The 22629-nt window shown below is 34.0% G+C and overlaps 2 protein-coding genes across 2 annotated transcripts; one reads left to right on the top strand and one right to left on the bottom strand.

The window, feature by feature from the left end:
* Positions 1–306: 306 nt before the first annotated feature.
* LOC123716464 (A disintegrin and metalloproteinase with thrombospondin motifs adt-2-like) lies at positions 307–20319 on the bottom strand. The gene is made up of 13 exons (XM_045672228.1): positions 20302–20319; positions 14950–15119; positions 14499–14670; positions 12964–13278; positions 12011–12219; positions 11299–11490; positions 10767–10895; positions 10448–10562; positions 9951–10091; positions 9258–9473; positions 8752–8875; positions 7586–7761; positions 307–817 (listed from the first exon to the last, which is right to left on the bottom strand). Exons 1-13 carry the CDS (start codon positions 20317–20319, stop codon positions 560–562), a joined length of 2235 nt encoding a protein of 744 aa, XP_045528184.1. The 3' UTR covers positions 307–559.
* An 81-nt stretch (positions 20320–20400) lies between these two features.
* LOC123716463 (C3a anaphylatoxin chemotactic receptor-like) lies at positions 20401–22132 on the top strand. The gene is made up of 2 exons (XM_045672227.1): positions 20401–20404; positions 20888–22132. The coding sequence occupies exons 1-2, from the start codon at positions 20401–20403 to the stop codon at positions 21772–21774; spliced, it is 891 nt and encodes a 296-aa protein (XP_045528183.1). The 3' UTR covers positions 21775–22132.
* Positions 22133–22629: the final 497 nt, after the last annotated feature.

Here is a 22629-nt window from a genome sequence, read left to right as displayed (position 1 = left end):
GGCGGTAAAAATACAACTGCCGAAAATTAATTTTCGATTGTTTAATTAATGGTTGAAGTGGCAGAAAAACAACATAATCTATTCATTACATTTATTTGTACCATTAATTATTTGATAAGTGTATTTAGAAACCGATAAACACAAAAAATATCTTTAAACTTAAACTTAATTATTTCATTTAATTATCGTTTATTTGACTAGCATCCATTGTAATAAAATAATAAATACATCTATAGTAGTAAAAAATAACATTAAAATTTCAAATATTATGCAAAATTAAGTTATACAGAGTTTGTGCAACATAAACCAAAAAATTATAAAATTATACCGACGTATGTCGTAAATTACTTGTCTACGAACTTAATCCTAATAAATGCTTAGGTTTTGTAGATTGTTTTAGATAAGCTCCTTTAAGCTTATTTTAATACTGTAATGCCTTTAAGGCGTATAAGCTAATGTAAAAACAAACTTCAAGGACGCATGCTTGAAGTTACACTATCAATTTTTTTCCAACTTTTAAGAGGAGACAACATACATTAAGAAGTATGTGTTGCACGTTTTAAGGTAAGGTTGTATCATTTTTCGGTATATCTACGTAATCTATCACTTCCCAGTTATCTTCTGGGTCTTCAGGCATTTGCGGCGGTATTGCAGCGCGAGCATACGGCGTACCCTTATCATCCACCGACAGGTAAGAACGTAATGCTGCAAGATAGTCTTCATCGTCATTGACAGCCCTAGCTCTAGCGTTAAATGGACCACCAACATCTTCGCTTGGTAGCTCCCAAATGTGATACTGTGCTGTCATTTTAAAGTTCTGAAAAATATTATTACATTAATTTATACATTACGGTGTAAGTTGTTTTAGTACTAAGGTATCTGAAAGCTTCTTGCAATATAGATTAATTCGAGAACGGACCTAAGAGTGGATCACTCATATGTCTATTCATTTATTTATGAAGAATTGTAAACATATACAATGCGATACCCTACAAATAGAGGGAAATATCCGAGCAAACCTGAGGACCGATAGTAATTGAAAAATACCATGATTGTAATCTGCAAAGTACTTAATAACGCTTCCGTAAAACACTTCCGACACGTATGACCCATGCAGGTAATTATTTCCACATCCTACATGCCTTTTTTTTTTTAATATACATGTGTCTTTACTACGACATCATGGAACATTACGATCTAGCCTAATTTAAGACTAATAAGTAATTTAAGTCTAACCTAATTTACTAAAAAGGATTGTAATAAGTAAGTGTCCAATAACGCTACTTATAGTCTCTATTAAAGGGAAGACACTCTGTTCTTGTGTTTTCATTTTTTCATTCACTGTTTAGCACTTAATATTAAAGTACACTAACACTAATTCACTAGTTCGAATGGTTTTATCCTTTTCAATCTTCTCACTAGGTCAGTGGTATCAAGGAGTTGAATAGCCTCGACATTCACGTGATGGTGGAGCCTATGTTCGTGTGCTCCAGCAGCCTTTTTTATTAATGTGGTGACGTCCTCTACATTAAGGTCCCGATGGAGGTCGTAATTGCGAATGTACCAGGGAGCATTGACTATTCCCCTGAGCACTTTGTTTTGGAATCGTTGGATTACTTGGATATTACTATTACTGGTACAGCCCCACAGCTGGCAACCATAAGTCCATACAGGTGTCAGGACTTGTTTGTAGATCAATAATTTATTTTGTACTGATAACGTGGAATGCCTTCCGAGCAACCAGTACAATTTAGAGTAACGGAGATCCAACTCTTCGCGTTTCTTTTTAACATGGACCTTCCATCGGAGTTTGGTGTCTAGCGTCATACCTAGGTACTTAGCTGAATTTTGGAACGGCACTTTGACGTTATCAATATATACTGGCAGGTAATTTGATGTTTTGTTGGAAAAGTTTATGTGAACTGATTTAGACTGATTTAGTTTTATCCGCCATTTTTTGGTCCACAAGCCAACAATATTTATGGCTTTTTGTAATTTTACTACCGCTTCCTTTTCAGTAGTCGCCGTAGACATGATAGCAGTATCATCGGCAAAGGTCGCGATAACGTTATCTTTTAGATCAGGAATATCGCATGTGTATAAGAGGTACAGGACCGGACCTAATACACTCCCTTGCGGCACCCCAGCTTTTATTTCTTTTAGTTCTGAATAATCATCATCTTGTCGTACTCTAAACATTCTTTGTGTTAAATATGACTCAAGGATATTTGAAAATTGACGAGGCAGTAATTTCCTTAATTTATGAACAAGTCCTCGATGCCACACTTTATCAAATGCTTGAGCTACATCCAGAAAGACAGTGGAGCAGACTTTTTGTTCTTCTAGTGCTTTTTCAATATTATTTGTGATTCTATGAACTTGCTCTATGGTAGAATGTTTTTCTCTAAAACCGAATTGGTAATCTGGTATGAGCTGCTTTTTGACAATAATAGGGTTAAGACGTTTGAGAAAGATTTTCTCAAATAGCTTTGCTATAACAGGTAACAGTGAGATTGGCCTGTAAGACGTGACTTCGTGTGGAGGTTTTCCTGGCTTGGGAATCATTATAACTTCCGCAACTTTCCACATATTGGGAACATATTGAAGTCGAAATGAGGCATTAATTAAGGTTGTCAATTTAACTACGGCTTTACGGGGGAGATGCTGAAGGACTTCACCCGTAATTAGATCAAAACCTGGTGCCTTCTTTTTAGTTAGACATTTAATTTCACTTAAGACCTCTTTTGGTGTGACTAGACGGATGTTCAGCTCTTCTGACGTTATTTCTTCGAAGTTAAGTAAATCTTCTTCATCGATTTGAAATATATTTTCTAGATGATCAGCGAACCTCTTAACTTTTTGTATGTTACTTGCAGCCCAATTCCCATTAGACTCTCGTAAGGGAGGAATATGTGTTGTAGGTTTTTTGATATTTCTTATCGCTTTCCAGATGGAGTAATCGGTGGAACCATCAGAAGTTAATTGGTTTAGGTATCTCTTTATTGAAGTATCTTTATGTATTTTAATCTCTCTCCTCAGTTGTTTAGTGAGGTTATTCAGATGTTTTTTGTCTTCTGGACATCTTGTGGAATGCCATCTTTTTCTTTGAGTTCGTTTTGTCTTTATCAAATTTTTAATCTCTTCTGGGAAGTAGTTGTTTTGTACCTTTTTCTTAAATTTTGGAGTATTACTCCAAGCAGCTTGTTGGATGTTCTTTGTAAATCTATTGACTTCTAAATCTAATTGTTCCTCAGTCTTTAAAGGTACTCTAAGGTCTACCATATTGACAAGATAAATTTTGAAGCTGTCCCAGTCCGTATGCGTGTTCACGAGAGATGGATTCAGTTTTCGCTTTATAGGGTCTTCGCCAATTGTGAGTAAGATTGGTGAGTGATCTGAGTTCATATCATAGGCTTCCTCTATTTGGAGAACATTTGGTGATACTTCTCTAAATATGAAGAAATCTATAAGATCTGGTATTTTATTCTTGTCTGTTGGCCAGTATGTGGGCCTTCCTGTGGAAATTGCATCACATCTCAAATTTTTCATAGCATTGTACAGTTCTTTTCCTTTGGTCGATATTAATCTTGATCCCCAGTAGGTATGTTTTGCATTGAAGTCGCCTCCCAACACAAATCTATTTCCAAGACTTTCTAGCAGGGTTTTGTACTGGTCGTACTTAAGTGCATGTCTTGGTGGGCAGTAAATAGATGATATTGTTAATGGATACCGCTTCATTGATAGGCTCACAGCCACAGCCTGTATATGCTCTTTTTCATATTTAAAGACCTCATGGTGTTTTAAGCTATCCTTTATTATAACTGTACTTCCCCCACTGGATTTATTACTTGGGTGAAGGGCATGGTAGGCATTATATCCTTTAAATTGAATGTATGACTCCCTGGTAAAATGTGTTTCCGATACCAAGCAGATGTCAATGTTTTCATGTTTAAGAATTATCTGAAGTTCTCTTTGGTGTTTTAAAAGCCCATTAGCATTCCATGCCATTATTTTTAAAGCCATTATTGCTTAAGACGTTTGGGAGCAGCTATTTTGGTGCCGCTTTCTAGTTTTTTAAGTCTTTCATCAAAGGATGTCAATAATGAAAGTATGGTGTTAATCTTTTCATCCATGCCTGTGCTAGCTATCTCATTTTGTTGTGTTGGGGATGGAGTCTTAGGACCTTTAGTTACCTGGGCAAAGGAAACAGTTTTGGAAACTAATTTTGCTGGTTTTACCGATTTGTCCGTTTCTATCATTGATTTTGATTTTAAGACATTTCTCATTTTCTGTAATTCTTTTGCTACTACACAGCCTCTGTAATTAGCTGGATGTGACTCACCACAGTGAACACTCTTCGGTTTCACGTCTTGTGGCTTGTTACAATCGACTGTGAGATGCTTTGCAGTGCATTTCACACACCTCGGCTCCTTGGAGCAGTATTTCTGTGTATGCCCATAAGCCTGACACCTCTTGCATTGGGGAATCAATTTCGGTGATTTCAGTGGCTGTACATCAATTTTGCAGCCAAGTATGGATTTTATTTCGTAGATATTTTTTATGTTTTCCTGATGGTGGAAAGACAGAATAAACATGTTAAGCGGTTCTTTGGTTTTCCAGCTATATTTGACGGCTGCGTCTAAAATTTTAAATCCTTGGCGAGTAAGGTCTTCAACTATCCTTTCAGGCTTGCAAGAAGCATGGAGATTTTTTGCCATTACTCTTATTGGCCTGCTCTGCTTGTTTTCGTAAGAGAACCACGAGGCATCTTCTTCTTTAAGATGTTTTGTGATCACTCTGTAGGTAGCTTCACTATTAGTGTTAATCTTCACCGATCCATTTCTAAGCATTTTTACTGTGAACGAGTCTTTATTCAATTCTTTTTTAAGTAAGGAATCGTAGAATGATTGGTATTCAATTACATTTTCGACAATAATCGGGGGTGGAAGGGGTTCTTTTTTAGGCTTTTCTTTGGTTACTTTATTACAAGTAACTTCTTTCATGGGGGAAGGGGAGGTGTTTAGTTTCCTTTTCTTTCTGGTTTTTTGTCGCACCCATTCCGTTTCTTTAGCCAGTTCTTCTTCATCCGTCTCATACTGAATTGATTCAGCGGCTGCCTCGTCCCTTTGTGTTAAGGGCTGCTCTATTTTTTTCTCGAGCTGAGCTATTCGTTCCTTCAGTTGATAGACAATAGTTTCCAGGTCCGAGCATCGGGCTCTTTCCTTTTTCAGTTCAGCCACTAGAAATTGCTCGTTTTGGGTTATAATTTCAAAAACACTTGGAGATGACATCATAAATTTAATATAATAATTAAAATTATAAAGACAAAACCTCGCCTTTATTTATTACACAATAACAAATATTAGGTCAACGATTCATCGTAACGCGATCGCGGCGCTGCGTCAGCGCGTTGCACTTATTCGATCACAATAATTAATACGCGACGTTTCTAACCGAAATGGAAACAACGAATGACATCCTACATGCCTTGATGTATGATTTATTCAGATCCAAAATAGAATCCATCCACTAAATCGTTTCATCTAAACATTTTATAACCGATCTCAGACTGCTTTGGACTGCAAATAATGCTCGTAATGATAGTCCTCGAAATCACATTTTTCTTACGTTGATAATAAAATAGTTGACTGATTAGAATTTAATAGGAGGTACAATTATGGAGTAAATGTTATTTCGAAGAAACATCAAAAAACAATTATAAACGTAGGTTTAAAATTGAAGTTTTTTGAAGGTTAAAAATGACACTGAACTAAAATGGAAAAATATATAGAGATATTTTCAGCACAAAATCATTTCTAAAATGGTTTAAGTAGATCTAATAAAGATAAATTCATCTCTTGACATTCATAATTTACACAACATTCTAAATTAGACGTGTTTTTTTGGCCACGCCAACAATGCACGTCAGTCCTCAGTCTTTAAAAATATTTGTACTTACTTATCTCCTAACATGGACATGGTTATTGTTTATTAAGCACATAATTAGCCGACTGCGCTAAGATGACGAGCATAATTTATCAACCTTGTTCAAACATCAAACGGCCCGAATAATCTTGACAAATTACTTAACAATTTACGGTTTATTGGTACGTATCTTAAAGTGACGCATAGAGACATCATAAAGCATGCTGTTTGTTGTATAAATAACCCTTGAGTTCCGTGACGTCTACAGCTTCATCACTTGGGTATTTATTAACAACGTAGTAATTAAGTAATTTAGTTTCCTGTCACCAACTCACAAATAATAAATTATTATTCTAATATTTATGTACACGTTAAGGATATTAAAGTGTAAACGCAGTCCTTTCGATGTAAATTCATAAAAATTCCGTTCGTCTTTAGTACCACTTTTGTTCATTGATAGCCAGCCACGTGCTGAAAGTGTGCATGAATAATTGTTTTATTTAAAAGAGAAAATAATGTAATAATTATCTACGGAACACATAATATATTAACATGGTTAATGTAAAGTAACAAATCAGATCTGTATGAAGCGCGATTAGACTTTGCTGTCCGAAACAATAAAGCCTTAAAGATGGCGAATATCTTCGAAACTACGCACCATATTAGTCCTATATTTAGTATAAAAGTTTTAACAAAATATTTAATATACATCATATGTTTCATGCTTCAACTATATCTACTTCTAACTATAATCTTTAGAATTCCAATCTTAGGTATTGTTTTAAAATATATAAATCAAAATTCAGTTATATATTATATTCAATATGTACAATGTACATTGTATGAGTCGTCTCTTATCAGTCAGTATGGTTTTACAGTCCTATTTGACTATAGCACGTGAGATGACGCCCGTCACCCGTGTTGACAAATAATGAGCTTAGGATGGTCACATAACGATTATTTGCCGTTTATAACTAAACACAATATGACATTATGCTAAGGCGCCTTCACTAAAACTTTATGTTCCGTGAAGCCTCCACTGTATAAAAACAATTTGTCACCGCAAATATTATGTTAATGCAAGTTATTTAGAAATTATAACATATATTATTATTTTAAAATAATGTATGCTTTTCCTAAATACGTTTATTATGTAACAGTTACGTCATCAAGGTAAAATTTAAAAATTTAAACCACGTAACTAGTGTGACGTGAATTTTTATTAAAAAAAATGACAACTCCTCTGCATTGTATAAAACATTTCCTTTTCTATATATTGCAAGGTTGTGAACTAAACAGATTTAAAAAACTAATTCTCTTAAGCTATGCAGTGAGTGTTATCAAGTCAGCCTCGTGACATTATTGTTTTAACTTCTTATATTCGTATATCTTGTTACTATTTATTACTAGTACTATGGTAATAAATAAGTCCTATAATCATTATTTTCTATGAAACGGAGTTTATTTAGGTACTAAGTGTTATCAGTGAATATTTTGGACGCACTGAAATATTAACACTGAGGGTTAATATGAGATTTTACTCTTAAATGAATCTTTGCATTGATATTTCTTTATTTATATTTCTATAGGAACTAAATATTTTTTTATAAATTATGTTCTGACGCAATGAAATGTCAATTATGTGAAATATCATACAAACCTCCGGTAAGCAATGATGTTGGAGACAGTAATAGTTAGTGGAACCATCGTAATGACACCAAGTACCATCAGGAAAGTAAGGGTCCAGGCCGGCGTCATTCAGTTCCACACGTGGGGCGTAAAAGCCCCCTCCAACAGATCGTCTACAGAATATCGCACATCCCATCCACATACGAGCTAAAACAAACAAGCGTAGGTATTGAATCCTGCGCTCTCTTGTAACGCTTAAGGCAAAACAATTAATTGAGTATAAAATGATCAATTCCTGTATCAGGTAGAGTTTCATAACACCACGTGGAGGAGGTTATATCGTAATATGAATTGTTATAATTAATGTTATTAAATTATAGTTTATCATATGCCCAATTGAATCTTTTACTTTTCAACATTCCAAACACTTTCTGTGTTTTTTTTATCCCTTAGCAACCCTGTGTCTATATCCTAGAGAAATTGAGTCATCTTTAGTTTAATCCTTATCAGCGAAATCTGTAATGCTTACTCATAGTTTCTTTTTCATTTGAGATGTTTCCTTTCCAGATAAGGAAAGACAAAAAATAATCTAAAAATGTCATGAAGCACCCTTTCTAATATTGTATTCAGACAATTGGTTTTCGTTTGTTGTTTATGTAGTATGTTACTATCTGCACGACTCTGAGACATTGTGAATGCTCATCAAATGTTAGATAAGTAAGTCTATTAATCTTACGTACAGTGTATATTGCGATACATTTTAAGTACTTGGCCTTTGTCTCGGCTCTAAGGTCATATATGGCACAAGCTCTTGATCTATAAAACTTGTGATCCCTGGGCTTTTACAAAAGAACTTATTTTACGAAAACCATGAGCCACTACCGCCAAATTTCTATGGAAATCATTACGTGACCAATACAATTTGAAATTACGATAGCTGGTCACTCATATCGTAAAGCATACTTATCTAAAGGCTCTGAATCTTATTAAATGGCTATTCATTAGATTATTTACACAAAAAGGTTTTCATACTAATTTTTCGTGGGATTTTACACTTATCAAACTCATGGTATCCTCAGACGCAATTAAATTACGAGCATAACTATATATGTGTGAATACCTCGAAGATATGTGTAAGTTATAGTTTAATTTGTTTCTGAATCATAACCTTAGTATAATAAGGAAACACAAACTCACTGGGATCATGTGGGGCCTGAAGGCCACCGCCGCGTGGATCCAACGTTGGCACCATTGAAGCATATTCTGTACACTTTCTGGCAGCTAGCTCATTTGCACTGACTCTAGTTTTCTTACCGCAAACCTGTAAACAGGCGCATTTGACAGGTATTATAATATTGATCTGTCGGAGCAATGGCGTTAATATGTTTAACTATCTAACGTACTTTAACGTCAAGTAAGTCAGTTCAAAACCTTTTTAATTAGTAGCATTTGATTTGCACATATTGCTAGATTTAGCAATATACAGCCGATAGTAACACCTTTGCTTCGACACAGTATATCGTTTCCAACAACATTTATCATTTTCTCGGGAATAAAATTTTCTTATATTTCGGTTAACCAAAATATACGGAACCAAATAGCAAATTAATTTCTTATAAAAATTTTCCGCCTGCTTACATATACCCTTGTAAAATACGGAATAAGGGGTAGATATTTATTACACTATTTTTAATAGATTATACCTTATTGTCATCACATAGTGCGACGTCATACGAGGCACCTTCACAGCTAGCTGCAGCAGGACAAGATCTCCTTCGCTCCTTTGATCCACGGCCTTTGTAAGTGCACCCTGACTTACACTCACCAGAAGTCCATACACTCCAGCTATTGCCATTAGATGGCGTCTCGGTTGGTTTGAATGTTGGATCCACTGGCATACAAGTACCACCGTCACACCACTGAGGAATGGTAATATATATTCGTTAATGACATTTTATCTTTTAATGTTATTGTAAAAAAAGCTCTTAATTGTTTTAATAATTGGTTATGTTTGATTGGTAAAATTAATAAATATGCACCGAAATTTTGCATCTATCTGACATATTTTAAATGTTCTGAAAAAATTGTTGCGTTCGAATTATTTTTTTAATAATGGAAATCGGTACAAAGTTCGGGGGCCCACATCTTTGTTTTGCATCTTCGCCCTCATTTTTTCGCTTTAACAAAACTGTTGAAGTGAGATTGTCATGATTTTAAATTACAAGTTACATATTTGCGATTTCATGTCGTGTTGTCTACACTACTTCAGAAAGGCAAAAATAATGAACATGTAAACTACCCCAAAGTTATTCAGTAAATTAATGATGATAAATTTGCTATTGTCCACAATGGTTTTTACAAATATCAAAACAGTAAAAAAATATTCTTGGATAAACCTTTTCATGACCACAAGAGGTTCCTGGCAGAGCAGGGCCAGAGTAATAAAACCCAGCACGATGCGGAGTCCTGCAGGTGAGTTGAGCGCAGATACCGCTGCCACTATCTGCTGGAGATGCGTCCTTGTCTCTCAGTAGTACCTATAATATATATAACTAAACTATAATACGTGAGATAAAGAAACTTCTTATACTAATGGAGTTGATGTTCGTGTATATCTTTGTTATAAAAAGCTAGTTTCAGACTTGGAACAAACACCAAATTTATGGTATATAATAGGTATTACTATCGTACAAACCACCGATCCAGGTGATGCGGGTGATATCATATTTATACTTATTTCGCAGGTCGAGCTAAGTTTAACCTTGGTATTAATAATAAGTAATCAGAACTTGAACGTAACAGGAGCACGGACTACATGATACTTTTAACCACAACGCCTATGTAATGATGTTAATTATAGTAGTTTCATAGAAGATATGACTAATAATTGTACCTCACATTGTTTCTTGGCACCCCAACTCATACCGGGATAACCTCCAAATCTGCTATGCTGAAGTTCCTTCGGAGTGTCCAAATCATCATCACCATCAAAAAGACATGTCGCCCATCTGTGAAATAACAGTTCCGTATTGGATTTATCTCATATAACTAGTTTGATTGGAGAATACTGAAAATTTAAAATCTATTTTCCAGATCTACATGACGATATATGTGTTCGACTATTTTCATCAACATATAACTGAACATCAACCAACGAAGACAACCATAATAGGCCAGATCTTTTACAATAATCTATTTCCGTAGTCACTCACTGTAAATCAGCCGCTACGCGTGCGCTGCAGTGTGACCACGTTGCCTCTCCGTTAGTTCCTCGAGATGGAGACATTATGAAACCGTCTCTTGCGCACGAGTTTCCTGATCCATCGTGATGCATGCCCAGACTGGAATGTATTAATGTATTGTATATAATGGAAAATATTTATCATAATATCTGCGATATTACACTGGTTAATTGTTTATATTATAAAAGCATAACCAGTTTTCGTTAATGATTTACGCTTAATAATTTTAAACTAAAGGTTTTTTTGTTTATATTAAACCATGTGTCTTTTAAATATAAAATCATTGTAGGTGTCGTTTAAAAACTTAGAATAACCAAATTAAATTATTTTTATGAGGTCTATACCATTGAAAAAACCTACTCTTTGTATTACCTGACCCTGTGAAACTGTGGGTGAAAGCTTTTATATTAACTCAATTCAATAATCGATGTTACATTTATGGTAACTGAAAATGTACTTATTATAAGTATTAGTTGTGTGCGTTATAACAATTTAAACAGACTTGTGTCCTATTTCATGTGCTAGAATGTAGACGGATGTGAAGCCGGCGGATGGATAGGGTCTGCCCAGAGTGTCTGTGGTGCCGAATTCTGATACTACACAAGCATGGGCGGGCAGACATACGCCACCCACAGGTGCCAGGCCCATGGTTACTCCATTGCGTCTACCGCCTTCCTCGGAGTAGAAGTCTAATCTGAAATAAATTCAGTTCTTTTAGCAGAACATTCTACTTCTAGCATTTTAAAACTACAATTTCTATGAAAGCTATTTTGGTGGGCCAGCTTACCTTAGTCCGTATTACATTTGTGCTTTCTTCGTACCTATGGGCCTAAAGGAAGAATGAGGACCTTAAGGCCTAAGACCACATTTAGATAACTGGAAAACCTAAGAATAACATGAGTATTTCGGTTTGCAAGTGACAGACATTTATCACCTGCCTCTGGAACACAAACTCGAACACGAGCACAAAATCGAAGCAAAACGGCAATACAATACTCATTATAGCAACTCAACTTGTGAACACGCTTCTATCTAACCATAAATACAACACACAGTGTTAAAGTAGCAGTTAAAATAAATTTTAAAAGGTAATCTTAAAATAATGCTAATATTATACCTACTAGGACCATAAATATTTTTGATACCGAAATCAGAGAATGTTTTCTTGGAATCTTAAGTTATTTTTTATTGAATGTTAAAAATGTAACAATTACCCTGACAATAGCAGAGCCATATCCCAATGTTGAGGGTCGTCGTCGTCTTCTACGTTAAGTGACCGCTGGTAAGCGCAGAAGGAGTCAAGAAGCCGGCCTCTCTCTGCATGGGGTGGTAGTCCACTTGGCTGAGAGCGAAGTAGCGTCAGTCGCACCAACGAAAGCTGAATTCGGGTTCCCAGCGACGGATGATGGTAGAGAGCTTGCACCTGTAACATTTATATAATAAATCGTATAAGAGGTTTAAAGTAATATAATAACGCAACGCCTTTAGCAATAATTTTCACAAATATATTTATAATAATGCATAGCAAATAGAATTCCTCACATACGAACACAGGAGCCGTCGCGTTGTGTGTAGTTTAAATACGCCTGCGAAACATGAATCTCCGAGGCTGACAAATATTTATAATGAATGCTGTTTGTAATCCAGACATCGAATTCATTATACTCTTCATTGTGCCATGAAGATAACTTATGAGACTCAACAAAGTGAATTGCAAAGGTAAGGCCTGTGTCACACTGTGGACAATATTTATGTGCATACGTATATCAAAATTTGAATTTCATATTTAAAAACGAAACAGTCACAATCACACCAACAGGAAAAAAATCTTGCTTAATTATGTCTGATAACAACGTTAATACGCTCTATGTTTGAGATGCGACGACGGAAGTCTATTTTGATAAAATTATAAGCATCAAAGTCAATCTTACTTAGATAAAGTAGTAACACAAATATGATTATAATAATAGTCCTTGTAAGGAGTGAGAAATGCTATCTTCTATCTCGTACTCATGAATTAAGCGGGTTTTAGGTTATAATAAAAAGTCTCAATCTTTTTGATTATGGAGTTACAAAATATTGCATCTGAAGGTCTCTGATGCTTTCTTAAAAATACTTAACAGCACCAGTGTGCCTTAAACCTTAGCTTAAAATCCAATATACTTACGCCGTTAATATAAGCCAACAGCATATCACGAAGTTCGCCTTCATTGTTGTTGAGGTACGGATGAAAGATCTTATACGCAGACTCGTCGAGGAATAGGGCAATTTCAATAGTGTAGGATGAGGGGGCAGGCTTTGACGGGTAGACACGTGGTCTCCGTGGGCCGTGGCGTAATGGTCTGGCGTCGTTATGAGTCAGCGGTGGCGGCGCGGCTCGCCGGATGATGTGAGCAGCGCGGCCTTGCCTCATTTCCGCCCGCCCCCCGCGTGGCAAAGGACGTACTTCATAAGTGGAGTTGTCCGTTACGATAAGGCCGTGCTGAAAGGAAATATCACCATAGACCCTAGATAGCAAAGGTCGATCATTGCCTTGTGCTTCTTTATATAGGTCGTTAGCTAATGTCCTAAAATTTTACTGTGGAATAAAACCTATACCTATACCTTTCTGTATAGATAATTATAAAATTAGATGAATAATCTATGGAACTAGTAGAGTATACGTTATATCATAGTAGATAGTAGACAGTACGTTATATCATCTTAAATCTACAGCCATACAAAAATGCTACCTGTATTACACCTAACATTTGAATTCAGTACAAGTATAGATCAGATTGCATAAAGTGATCGTAATCACTTTTTTGTCTGGAAATCAAAATGATAACGGCTAGCCTTTATTGATTTTTAAATAACGTCGAGGGATGCTACTGCATGAATAACAATTCAATTAACAGCCTAGGCACTTAACTAAACAGCGCCGTTTATCTAGCGGCCTGAAAGATATTCAGCCGGTTGATCAAACAGCTAGGCAAATGACACGGATCGATGACGTTAATTTAATTTAGTTGTTGACTGTTAATTTAAATTTGGTTACACTTTCTGCCACTCTCAAACTCGAAACGAAACTCTTCAAACTATCAATATGGCGGCGGCAAACCATAACTTTGAAAATGTTTACTGTTTAATGAAAAACAGCAAGTACAATTGAAGAGAAAATAATAATTTGAATTTAGCTGTGACTGTCAAGCAATATAATTGTTAAAGAAATATTTTTTTATGACAGACGTTTCATCTTTTTTTATTACTGTTACTTGGTCACTCTATCGTACAATTGGCCTAAGCATTAGCCAGTCAGTTTATTAAATGTCGTTACAAAAGATACTATGGCTGAATATCTTTAAGGCCGCTAGTTAAACGGCGCTGTTTAGTTAGAAGGCTAGGCTGTTAATTGAACGGCTTATTTAGCTAGTTAGTTGCGACAGAAACATCTAAAAGAAGTACTATTGGAAATAAAAAAATATGAGTAATTCAAACTTATTATAAGGCTCATATTGACTTGTCTACAACCAATTAATCAATAAATATTTATATTTTAGTTTTGAAGAACATTTGTGTAATTTTATGTGGACATATTTACAGCATCTGATATATCTAAACACAAAGCATTCAACACAATATAGCATACTTTTCTTGCTATATTGTGTTCGGTACAATATAGTATGAAAAGAAAGTATGGTTGATGTTAATTGAAAAAATTACCAGCGCATGGTCTTTGCAAGCGGAGAAGGCAGCAACAGAGTCGGTTCCTGCGTGAAGATAGTGACAGCTAGCGTCTACATCAGATAGAGGTTTTTCTTCCCCTTTTTCTGACCACACACGGAACTGCGGTGCTAGCAAACGTCTGTTTGGCACCAATTGCAAATCGAAATCTCTGCAAAATTATTCAAAAGTTACCACACCATAATTCCTGTTCTCTAACAATCTAATCTACTAAAGTTTGCATTGTAACTGGAGTCATCTTTGCCTATTTGTAAGACTATTCGTGCGCAGGTTCGTAAAAATATCAATATAAGAAATTTATTACTTATGCCGTAGTGAAAAGTTATCGGAAGCACAATAATTAAAGTGACAATTTCTTCGTATTAATATAAATATTTTAGATTTTTTAACCGAAGTCATGTCATTATCTGTTTAAGAATTATATACAAACCTTCCAAAAGCATTGAAACTGTAGGAAAAAGGAACATCTTCCTGTTTTGATTCGGACGAGAGCGCCTCTCTGGGCACAAGCTTTGGCAAATAGACAACTTGAACATCTTTGTCCACAGCCTCCGTCCCGATGGATAATAAGTTTTCCAACCACCATCCATATAACGGTTTCTGTAAAAATTAAACAAAAAGTTCTGTAAAAGTTAAAATGTGAAATCCAATATTTTTATAAAACTCATAGAATAAATTGAGTACGGCCCAATCAATAAAGGAAAAAAGAAATGCTTCTAAACGAAACGTTTTTGTCTAACCGGAGTTCGAACTGCTGACCTGCTGAGTTGTATTATATGAAAAATTAAAACTAATCATTTACGCGTGACTTATTTTTGTATACTTTTTTTTATCAAACCAAATTTGACAAAGAACAAGAATTGAAACAACACGATGCTGTCAATGGTTTATATTTTAAACGCTTTCTTAATACAATTTAAATGTTAAATGTGAAATTTACATGAAAGTAAAAATATGAACATGTATTTTAGAATAAAATCAAACTATGTCACGTATTAAATGGCGCACTTTCTTAACTGCTTTTTAATAAGTAAACCCACTTATATTTAACCACTCATCTGAAGAACACTCAGCTAAAAGATTACTCATACAACAATACTTTCCACAACAATCAATGTAGGTATCATGATCGAGCTTAAAGTTTCTGTAAATCGAACAAGGTCAACTTATAAGAGATAATTATATTTGAAATCGTCTTTGTGCATGTGAATGTTCATCTAATGAAAGTGACCCAGGTACTCAATTTCATAGTAAGAATTGGTCATTGTCACATTATAAAACCAACTCGAACTCTATATTTGAATTTTTGCCAAAACTATTAATACCTACGTCCTAAGGGATTTAATTAAAAATAATAATAAGCCTTCATATTCGTTGCAAAAGAATTACATCTAAAAATTATTAATTTTCCCTTGATAATTGTTATTTGATTGTCCCAAAGTCAAAGTTGAATTTAGTCTAGTGTATAATCTATTAGTCAGAATTCTTTCAGGCGAAGTTTTTACGCAAGCACACGTATGTTCTCCCCAGTGTACGGTGTATAAATAAGCACAAAACGAACATTTAATAAAAAAGGGGTGTAGGTGTATTGTGACGGTATATTTAACTAGTTCACATATCATTAAAATAATAAAGAGGTTAGTGAAAACGAAATTGTCACCAGACGAACACGGCAATGATGTATTAGCGCTTCAGAGCCAACTAAAAGGGAAAGTTTATTTGTTTTTCTATTACAAGAGGCAAGTGAATTTAAAAACCTCAAATGCGATGTTTCGTAAACTAATTCCTATTTCTGTATCAAAGTTAATTGAATCGATCTCAATGACGAGAATCTGCTATCGCGTCGTAGAAATAAAACGGGACAGTGAATCATAGCAATTCGATTGAAAACTACGTGCTGTTAACGCTTGTGTAACGATACTACGTGATTCAGTATAAAGCCATAGTGCCGCATCGTCTTATGTAATGTAATTGCCAAAATAAAATTATAGGTTTAAATGGTTACGCGAATCGAGGTGAAAGTAATTTTGACTTTAATTGTATTATCAATAATTTTATGTAATCAAAGATCGATAATTATTTTCATACTTGCCATAAGAGAAGAGAAATAGATTGTCGATTGTCGTTTTTCAAGAAATTATCCTTAATGTTAGAGATATAAATAATAAGCAAATAGAAATATAGGTAGGTTTCACTTTTGAAACATAAATGCATTCCATGTCAAAAGTTTAGAAGTCAATATATCAAGGTAATTTAATTGTGATGGTAGTTGAATGGTAACACACATGTGCTTAACACGTTTAAACTTTAACAAAGGTTTGTCTGTTCTGTACATTCATACTAAAAATGGATAATCGTCGTTTAAATACAGTACCTATATTTTATATAAGTTTGCTTTGTGGTCTTCAGTCGCCAACAAATTATGCGCAACTAATAGCCCTTTGCTTACATTAATACCTAAACAATTCTATAAATATGCTTTGGGCCTTGACCTGGTCAGACGAGGCTTCAGGGGGTTTGTTTCTTTGTAAGGAGAAAACATTCGCCGATTTTGGTTGAAATAGAACCTGCTTATACTAACTATACATATGTTGAATCGATAGATAGCAAATAGTCTGGATACAGAAGTAACTTTTTTAGCCGATTGCTATTCCCGAAATTGAAAGATGAGAGTAGAAGTACATTGTATAAGTATAGAGAGTAGCAACATACTTTGCGTAAATATGAATTTTTAAACAATCCCATTTTTTTTATTGGAATTAATCATAAAAATTCTCTTAACGTCTTAACCGATTTTTTAACTATATTTATAACACAAATATGAAACGAAAATGGAATTATTATTATAACATATATTAACGTCATTATAACGTAGTAAGTAAAAAACTGTTTAGGATTACTTATGTAGAGTTTATGGCAATGTTAACGTATTTCAGGTACTACGGAATTCATTTATTGAATGTATTACAAAAGTTACTCATCATTTTAACGGTTTTTATATTATTTACTTATGTTACACATTGTTTTTCGAACAAACGTGTTGACATGTAAACTCTTACTTAACCGTTATCTTGGTTTTAAGGATTTAAGAATGGCACTGAATATTTTAACCGTGTTAATGTTGAATATAAATATTATGACTATTATTTATTATTTCGTGTTTTTAATATTTTTGTTATTTCGACGTTAAATTTGAAATTAATTAATATCCTTGGAAACAATTTAAAGCTAACTTGATGCATTGCATTGTATAATTTATTACAGAAAAATTAAATGCGATAATTTACCGCGAGACCTTACTGGTCTGTGTTTATCCATAAATAAACTAATAATTTAAATTCCTTTGGGAGTGCGTTAACGCATTATTAATTATCTTGGATTTACTGTTGTTGCTATTTTGTGAAGTGTATAATTCTTTGAATAAATGTATTATTTTAGGAATTTTCACATGATACAAGATGATAACTATTAGTGCATTAAAAATTAATGTAAAATAATAAAATATAATAGCGCCGCCCGCCCAAACTCTCGCATACTTACGGAAAAATGCGCAGGCGTCCCGGTGTGTAGCGCGAAAAACAATATAACTAGCACTGTTTTAATTTGAAAAGCCATCGCTCTGTAACATTTCACTTTGACGGCGTCTTTAAAGTTAACGGAAACTTCACGGGCTCTTCTTTATAAGCGCGAAAGATGCAGGTACTTTGAATATCAGTAACGCGAACGTTGCACTGACAAGGGATTGTTACTGTTTTATATTAGAACGCAAACACTGCCTCACTTGCTACCGAAAGACGGAATAACCACCGCGTGCCCCCAGAAAACCTTTCGCACCTCTGAGAGAAAGTGGAAGGAAAGTGCAGATTTTTGGCTGTCATGTCACCGCCTACACTCGGCCGGTCCCCTTAGGAGCATTACAGCGTGTCATCAATCATTTTATCCATCAAACGGCCGTATCCATTAAAGACGGGATAAAGTCAATATCTAATAAAAAGTTCAGTCCAGTAAACTGTTCGCTTTATTTCAGTAAACTAGTTTGGAAAAATTAAGGACAATAAAAGTAAATATATTCGGATTTTTATTTTAAATTTACATTTACTGCCATAAAAAAGAATATACTATTTAAATGTATACTTATTGAAAATAATTTATTTATTATCTAAATAGGTGCAAACCTAATTAGTAATTTCAAGAAAAAGCCCGCATTGTTCATGATGGTGGGTAATAAATTCCTTGGGATGGTTCCATTTATGAAGTACAAAACGTATAAAAAAATTGCAGGTTTCAGTATAACCTTTAATAATAGTTTGCTCTTGCTTATTAAGTTTCTTTTCTTGAATTTGAAACCTAAAACAATACTTTTTACTGTTTAAACTATTGCTGAAGCTTAAGAAATAGTAATATAACTAATGAATGTAATGGAACTCTATATGTCTTGGTGAGTACGCAAATAGGGAATGTAAAAATAACTGATTGCTAACAGAAATTTACGTCTGTAGGTATAATAATATAGCTGTACACATTATATCAATATTAATATAAAATATTTGTTCACACATCGTAAACTTAAACATAATAATGAAAAAAGTTACCTAAAAATCAGCCTAACTACGTTCATTCTCGATTAATAAATGCAAAAACACTTAATTAATACTACGTTCTATAATAATAGTTTAATACGTCCTATAAATTATGATAGTTGTTTACGTAGGTGTGTCTAGACTTTGTGTAAAATTATATATTGATCTCAAAACGGGAACGTACAAATTAAGAACTTTGTTCTCTGATCATTCTTGTTCCCAGCTTACGTATTACGTATTTAATATCATGGAGGAAAAAATATATTTTCTATTTTATTATTGTTGTCTTATTTCCTGCTTTTTAATGCTAAATACTTGCTTGTGTAATTTGCCTTAAGACGTCATATTGTATAAGAACAAAGTAAAATGTCTACAGATGTAAAGTTAAGGCGGTTTTTTTTATTTTATTGAATTTCTTTTACATAGTTTATTACAGAGCGTTTTCATAATAAGATTAGGTATAAAATTTGTGAAAGGCGTAGTTAAAATTGCCTTACTCCTTATGAACTATATTTACTAGGTGTTTTTTTTTGTTATGGAATTTCATTATTGTTTTTAAATACTACCTCTTTCTTTGTTATACATTCATTTATTGTCGTGGTTGTAAAAGAACCGCAACTTCGCACACTGGGTAACATCCACTTGATATTGGCAGGTAGGATACGAGTCCTGAATAATAATGAAAGTATGCTTATTAATTTTGCATATATCTAATTCATTTTATACCAACCTGTCAAGCTAACTCCTTCAGTATAGTTTCATAACGAAATAGATTGAGTACGCGTTTTAATTAAAAGAGTAATAAAGCCGGTTAAACGATATTTGTGCCTTATGTGCACATGTTCCAACATTGGTGATTCACTTGTGGCAAAAAAACAAGGGACGACGGCAAGTGACGCAGCGAGTCATTGATCCCGGTGCGTTCCCGAGCGATCGACGCCATGCTCGAATACGGATCCGCTACTCCGCCTGCTCCGCTGTTCTCTCCGCTAGTCCTTGTAATATTTATTGCTTGCGTCGCCGGCGCTGCAGCTCTTCTACAATGTGCGCTAGCTGCCGCGCTTATAAAACGGACAAGAAACGGTATGTTGTTATCTTCCCAAATCATGCAATATTCTACATATTTGGAACATTACATATGTTGATACTGTGTCTATATTAACCATATATATATTATACCTAATCCCGCCTAACCGCCTTACCTTTACATCTGTAGACATTATTAATTACATAAACGTAAAGTTAGTAAGCGTCGTATAGTTGCGACTTTATAATAATAACTGACATTTTTATTAGTCTGAATGGGTCAGTTATTCTTAATTGTTATAAATATTTTTTCACAGGCTTGTAAATATAGTAAATAGGTGCAAACCATATTAGTTATCGATAAAAAAAATCCCGATATATGCAACGTTATTGCACTTTAAGATTAATAATAAAACTGTGTTGCTATATATATTCTGGTTGATAAGAATTCAAGTGCAATATAATTAAAAAAATCAGTCCAATGGTTTTGAGTAAACCCATTACGACCGTACAAATCTTTCTTATTTATAATACTATGTAATAGTGTAATTTGTTTCTTCAAGATCTTCTCCTCTATATCGGGTCACTATATTGTTATTGTTTGTCTGGATTTCGCTATTAAAAAAATATAAATCAATACGAACATCTTAAGGTGAATGCCCGTTTTAAAGTTAGAAATCGTTGGAGAACCCTGACAGAAGTCTCGTGGCTATGGTACCTACTTCAATTTTAAAACATTCAAAGTAAAATTTCTATTTACAGGTTTATACTGTCTTATCCTTCAACTCATTGTGGCTGACTTTGTGCTACTCAGTGCTTCGATTGGACCAGAAATTTGGACTACAAATGCAAAAACCTGGGACTTTGGTAAAAGCACCTGTGTAACATTTAGAGGACTCGGCGTATTCGCTTCAACAGCATCACTTTATTTGGTCGTTACTATAGCACTTCACACATTAGCGACCATTAATCTAGAAGAAAAAGTCACGGCTCAAAATAAGCGGAGTACTATTATAGATGATGAATCGAGGTCTTCACGGCACAGCCTTGTGGCGAACAGTGATACATCAACCCCAACACGCTCTATGAATGTCGATTATAGACTCTCAACTAATACCAAAGTACCTATAATACACCCATCACTTTTTATATGGTTTTTAAGTGTGTCGCTCTGCATTCCTGAATTTGCATTATCCACCACAGTACCACTTGACCACGATATAATTGTTTGTGGCTTAGTAGATTCAGGCCACAGATTCAACATCTATTCTATGCTAGCAATTTTTAACTTTTTTATACCTACCTTTATAATGTCTATCGCTGGTATTTTGGTAGGTTTTAAATTAAGTTCGAGGCATTTTCGAAAGAATGATAAAGAATCGGTGTCGGCTTTAAAATATTCTTTAAGTTTAATTTTAGTCTATTTCCTAATGTGTTCACCACGCTCTCTCGTTTGTGTATATGAAATATATTCAAATAATTATAACGATAGACTCAAAAACGAGAACAACTTATTTTTAACGATTAATTTAATATGTAGCAGCGTATATTTAGTGTCAATATTATTAAAACCCCTTTTGTGTATTACAATGCTACCTAGAATTAGAAATAAGTTTTCATTGAATTCAGGAAATGTTGTAGAAGTATAGAAATTATTATATTTTCCTGTGAGAATATATGTTGTCTTCACGGCAAATTAAACCTGTCCAATATAGTCTAGACAAACACGTTTTTACGTACGTTTCATAGGCCTTTTAAGGCTGGCAAGTTATTAACACTGACTCTTTAATCCTACAAATATAAGTCAACAAAAACCTTTCATATATTTATCTTATTTTCATATAAAATAATCATTTAGAGGACTATATTTTTTGCTTCATTGTCTATGAAATTGGCGGTTCCTATTAGCTCTGAATTCGAAAATTGTAATGCTCTTTATAAGTTGGCTAGGATTTTTTTTGTCGCGAGATTGGATGTCGAAAAACTTCCAACTTTGATTGACCCTTGTTTTGGAAATAGAGTTTATTTTATTAAGTTTATTTAATAAAATTAACTTTGTAATATAATTATTAACATTTTTTATCGTTCTAGACATTATTTGATCGAAGGATTTATTTAAGAATAAATAAGGATTAATTAGATCGGGTCTATCAAATTATCGCATTTAAATATTTTATAGAAAAAAATATTATGTAATATATTTTATATATGTACCACGTAGATACGTTACAATAGAATATATTTTATAACTACTAAATAAACTAACAAAAAATCAAAGCCTAGGAATTTTAACAAGTACCTAATTAAAAATCTTTCCGCAATGTTTCTTAAAAATGTAGATATCGAAGTTTTAATAAATACAAATATGTAAATCGAAATAGCCCTGGCTACTTCTTCATACTGTCTTTATTTAGCTGGGAATAAACCGCAGGACCCCTTGTTTTTATGCATTAGTCGAAGCGGCTAATCGTTTACTTTAGAAGAGTTAGAAATTAGTAAGCAAT

This window comes from Pieris brassicae, chromosome 11, assembly GCF_905147105.1.
Source record: "Pieris brassicae chromosome 11, ilPieBrab1.1, whole genome shotgun sequence".
In the NCBI taxonomy this organism is placed as follows: Eukaryota; Metazoa; Arthropoda; class Insecta; order Lepidoptera; family Pieridae; genus Pieris; species Pieris brassicae.
This window is presented reverse-complemented; position numbering and strand designations above follow the sequence as displayed.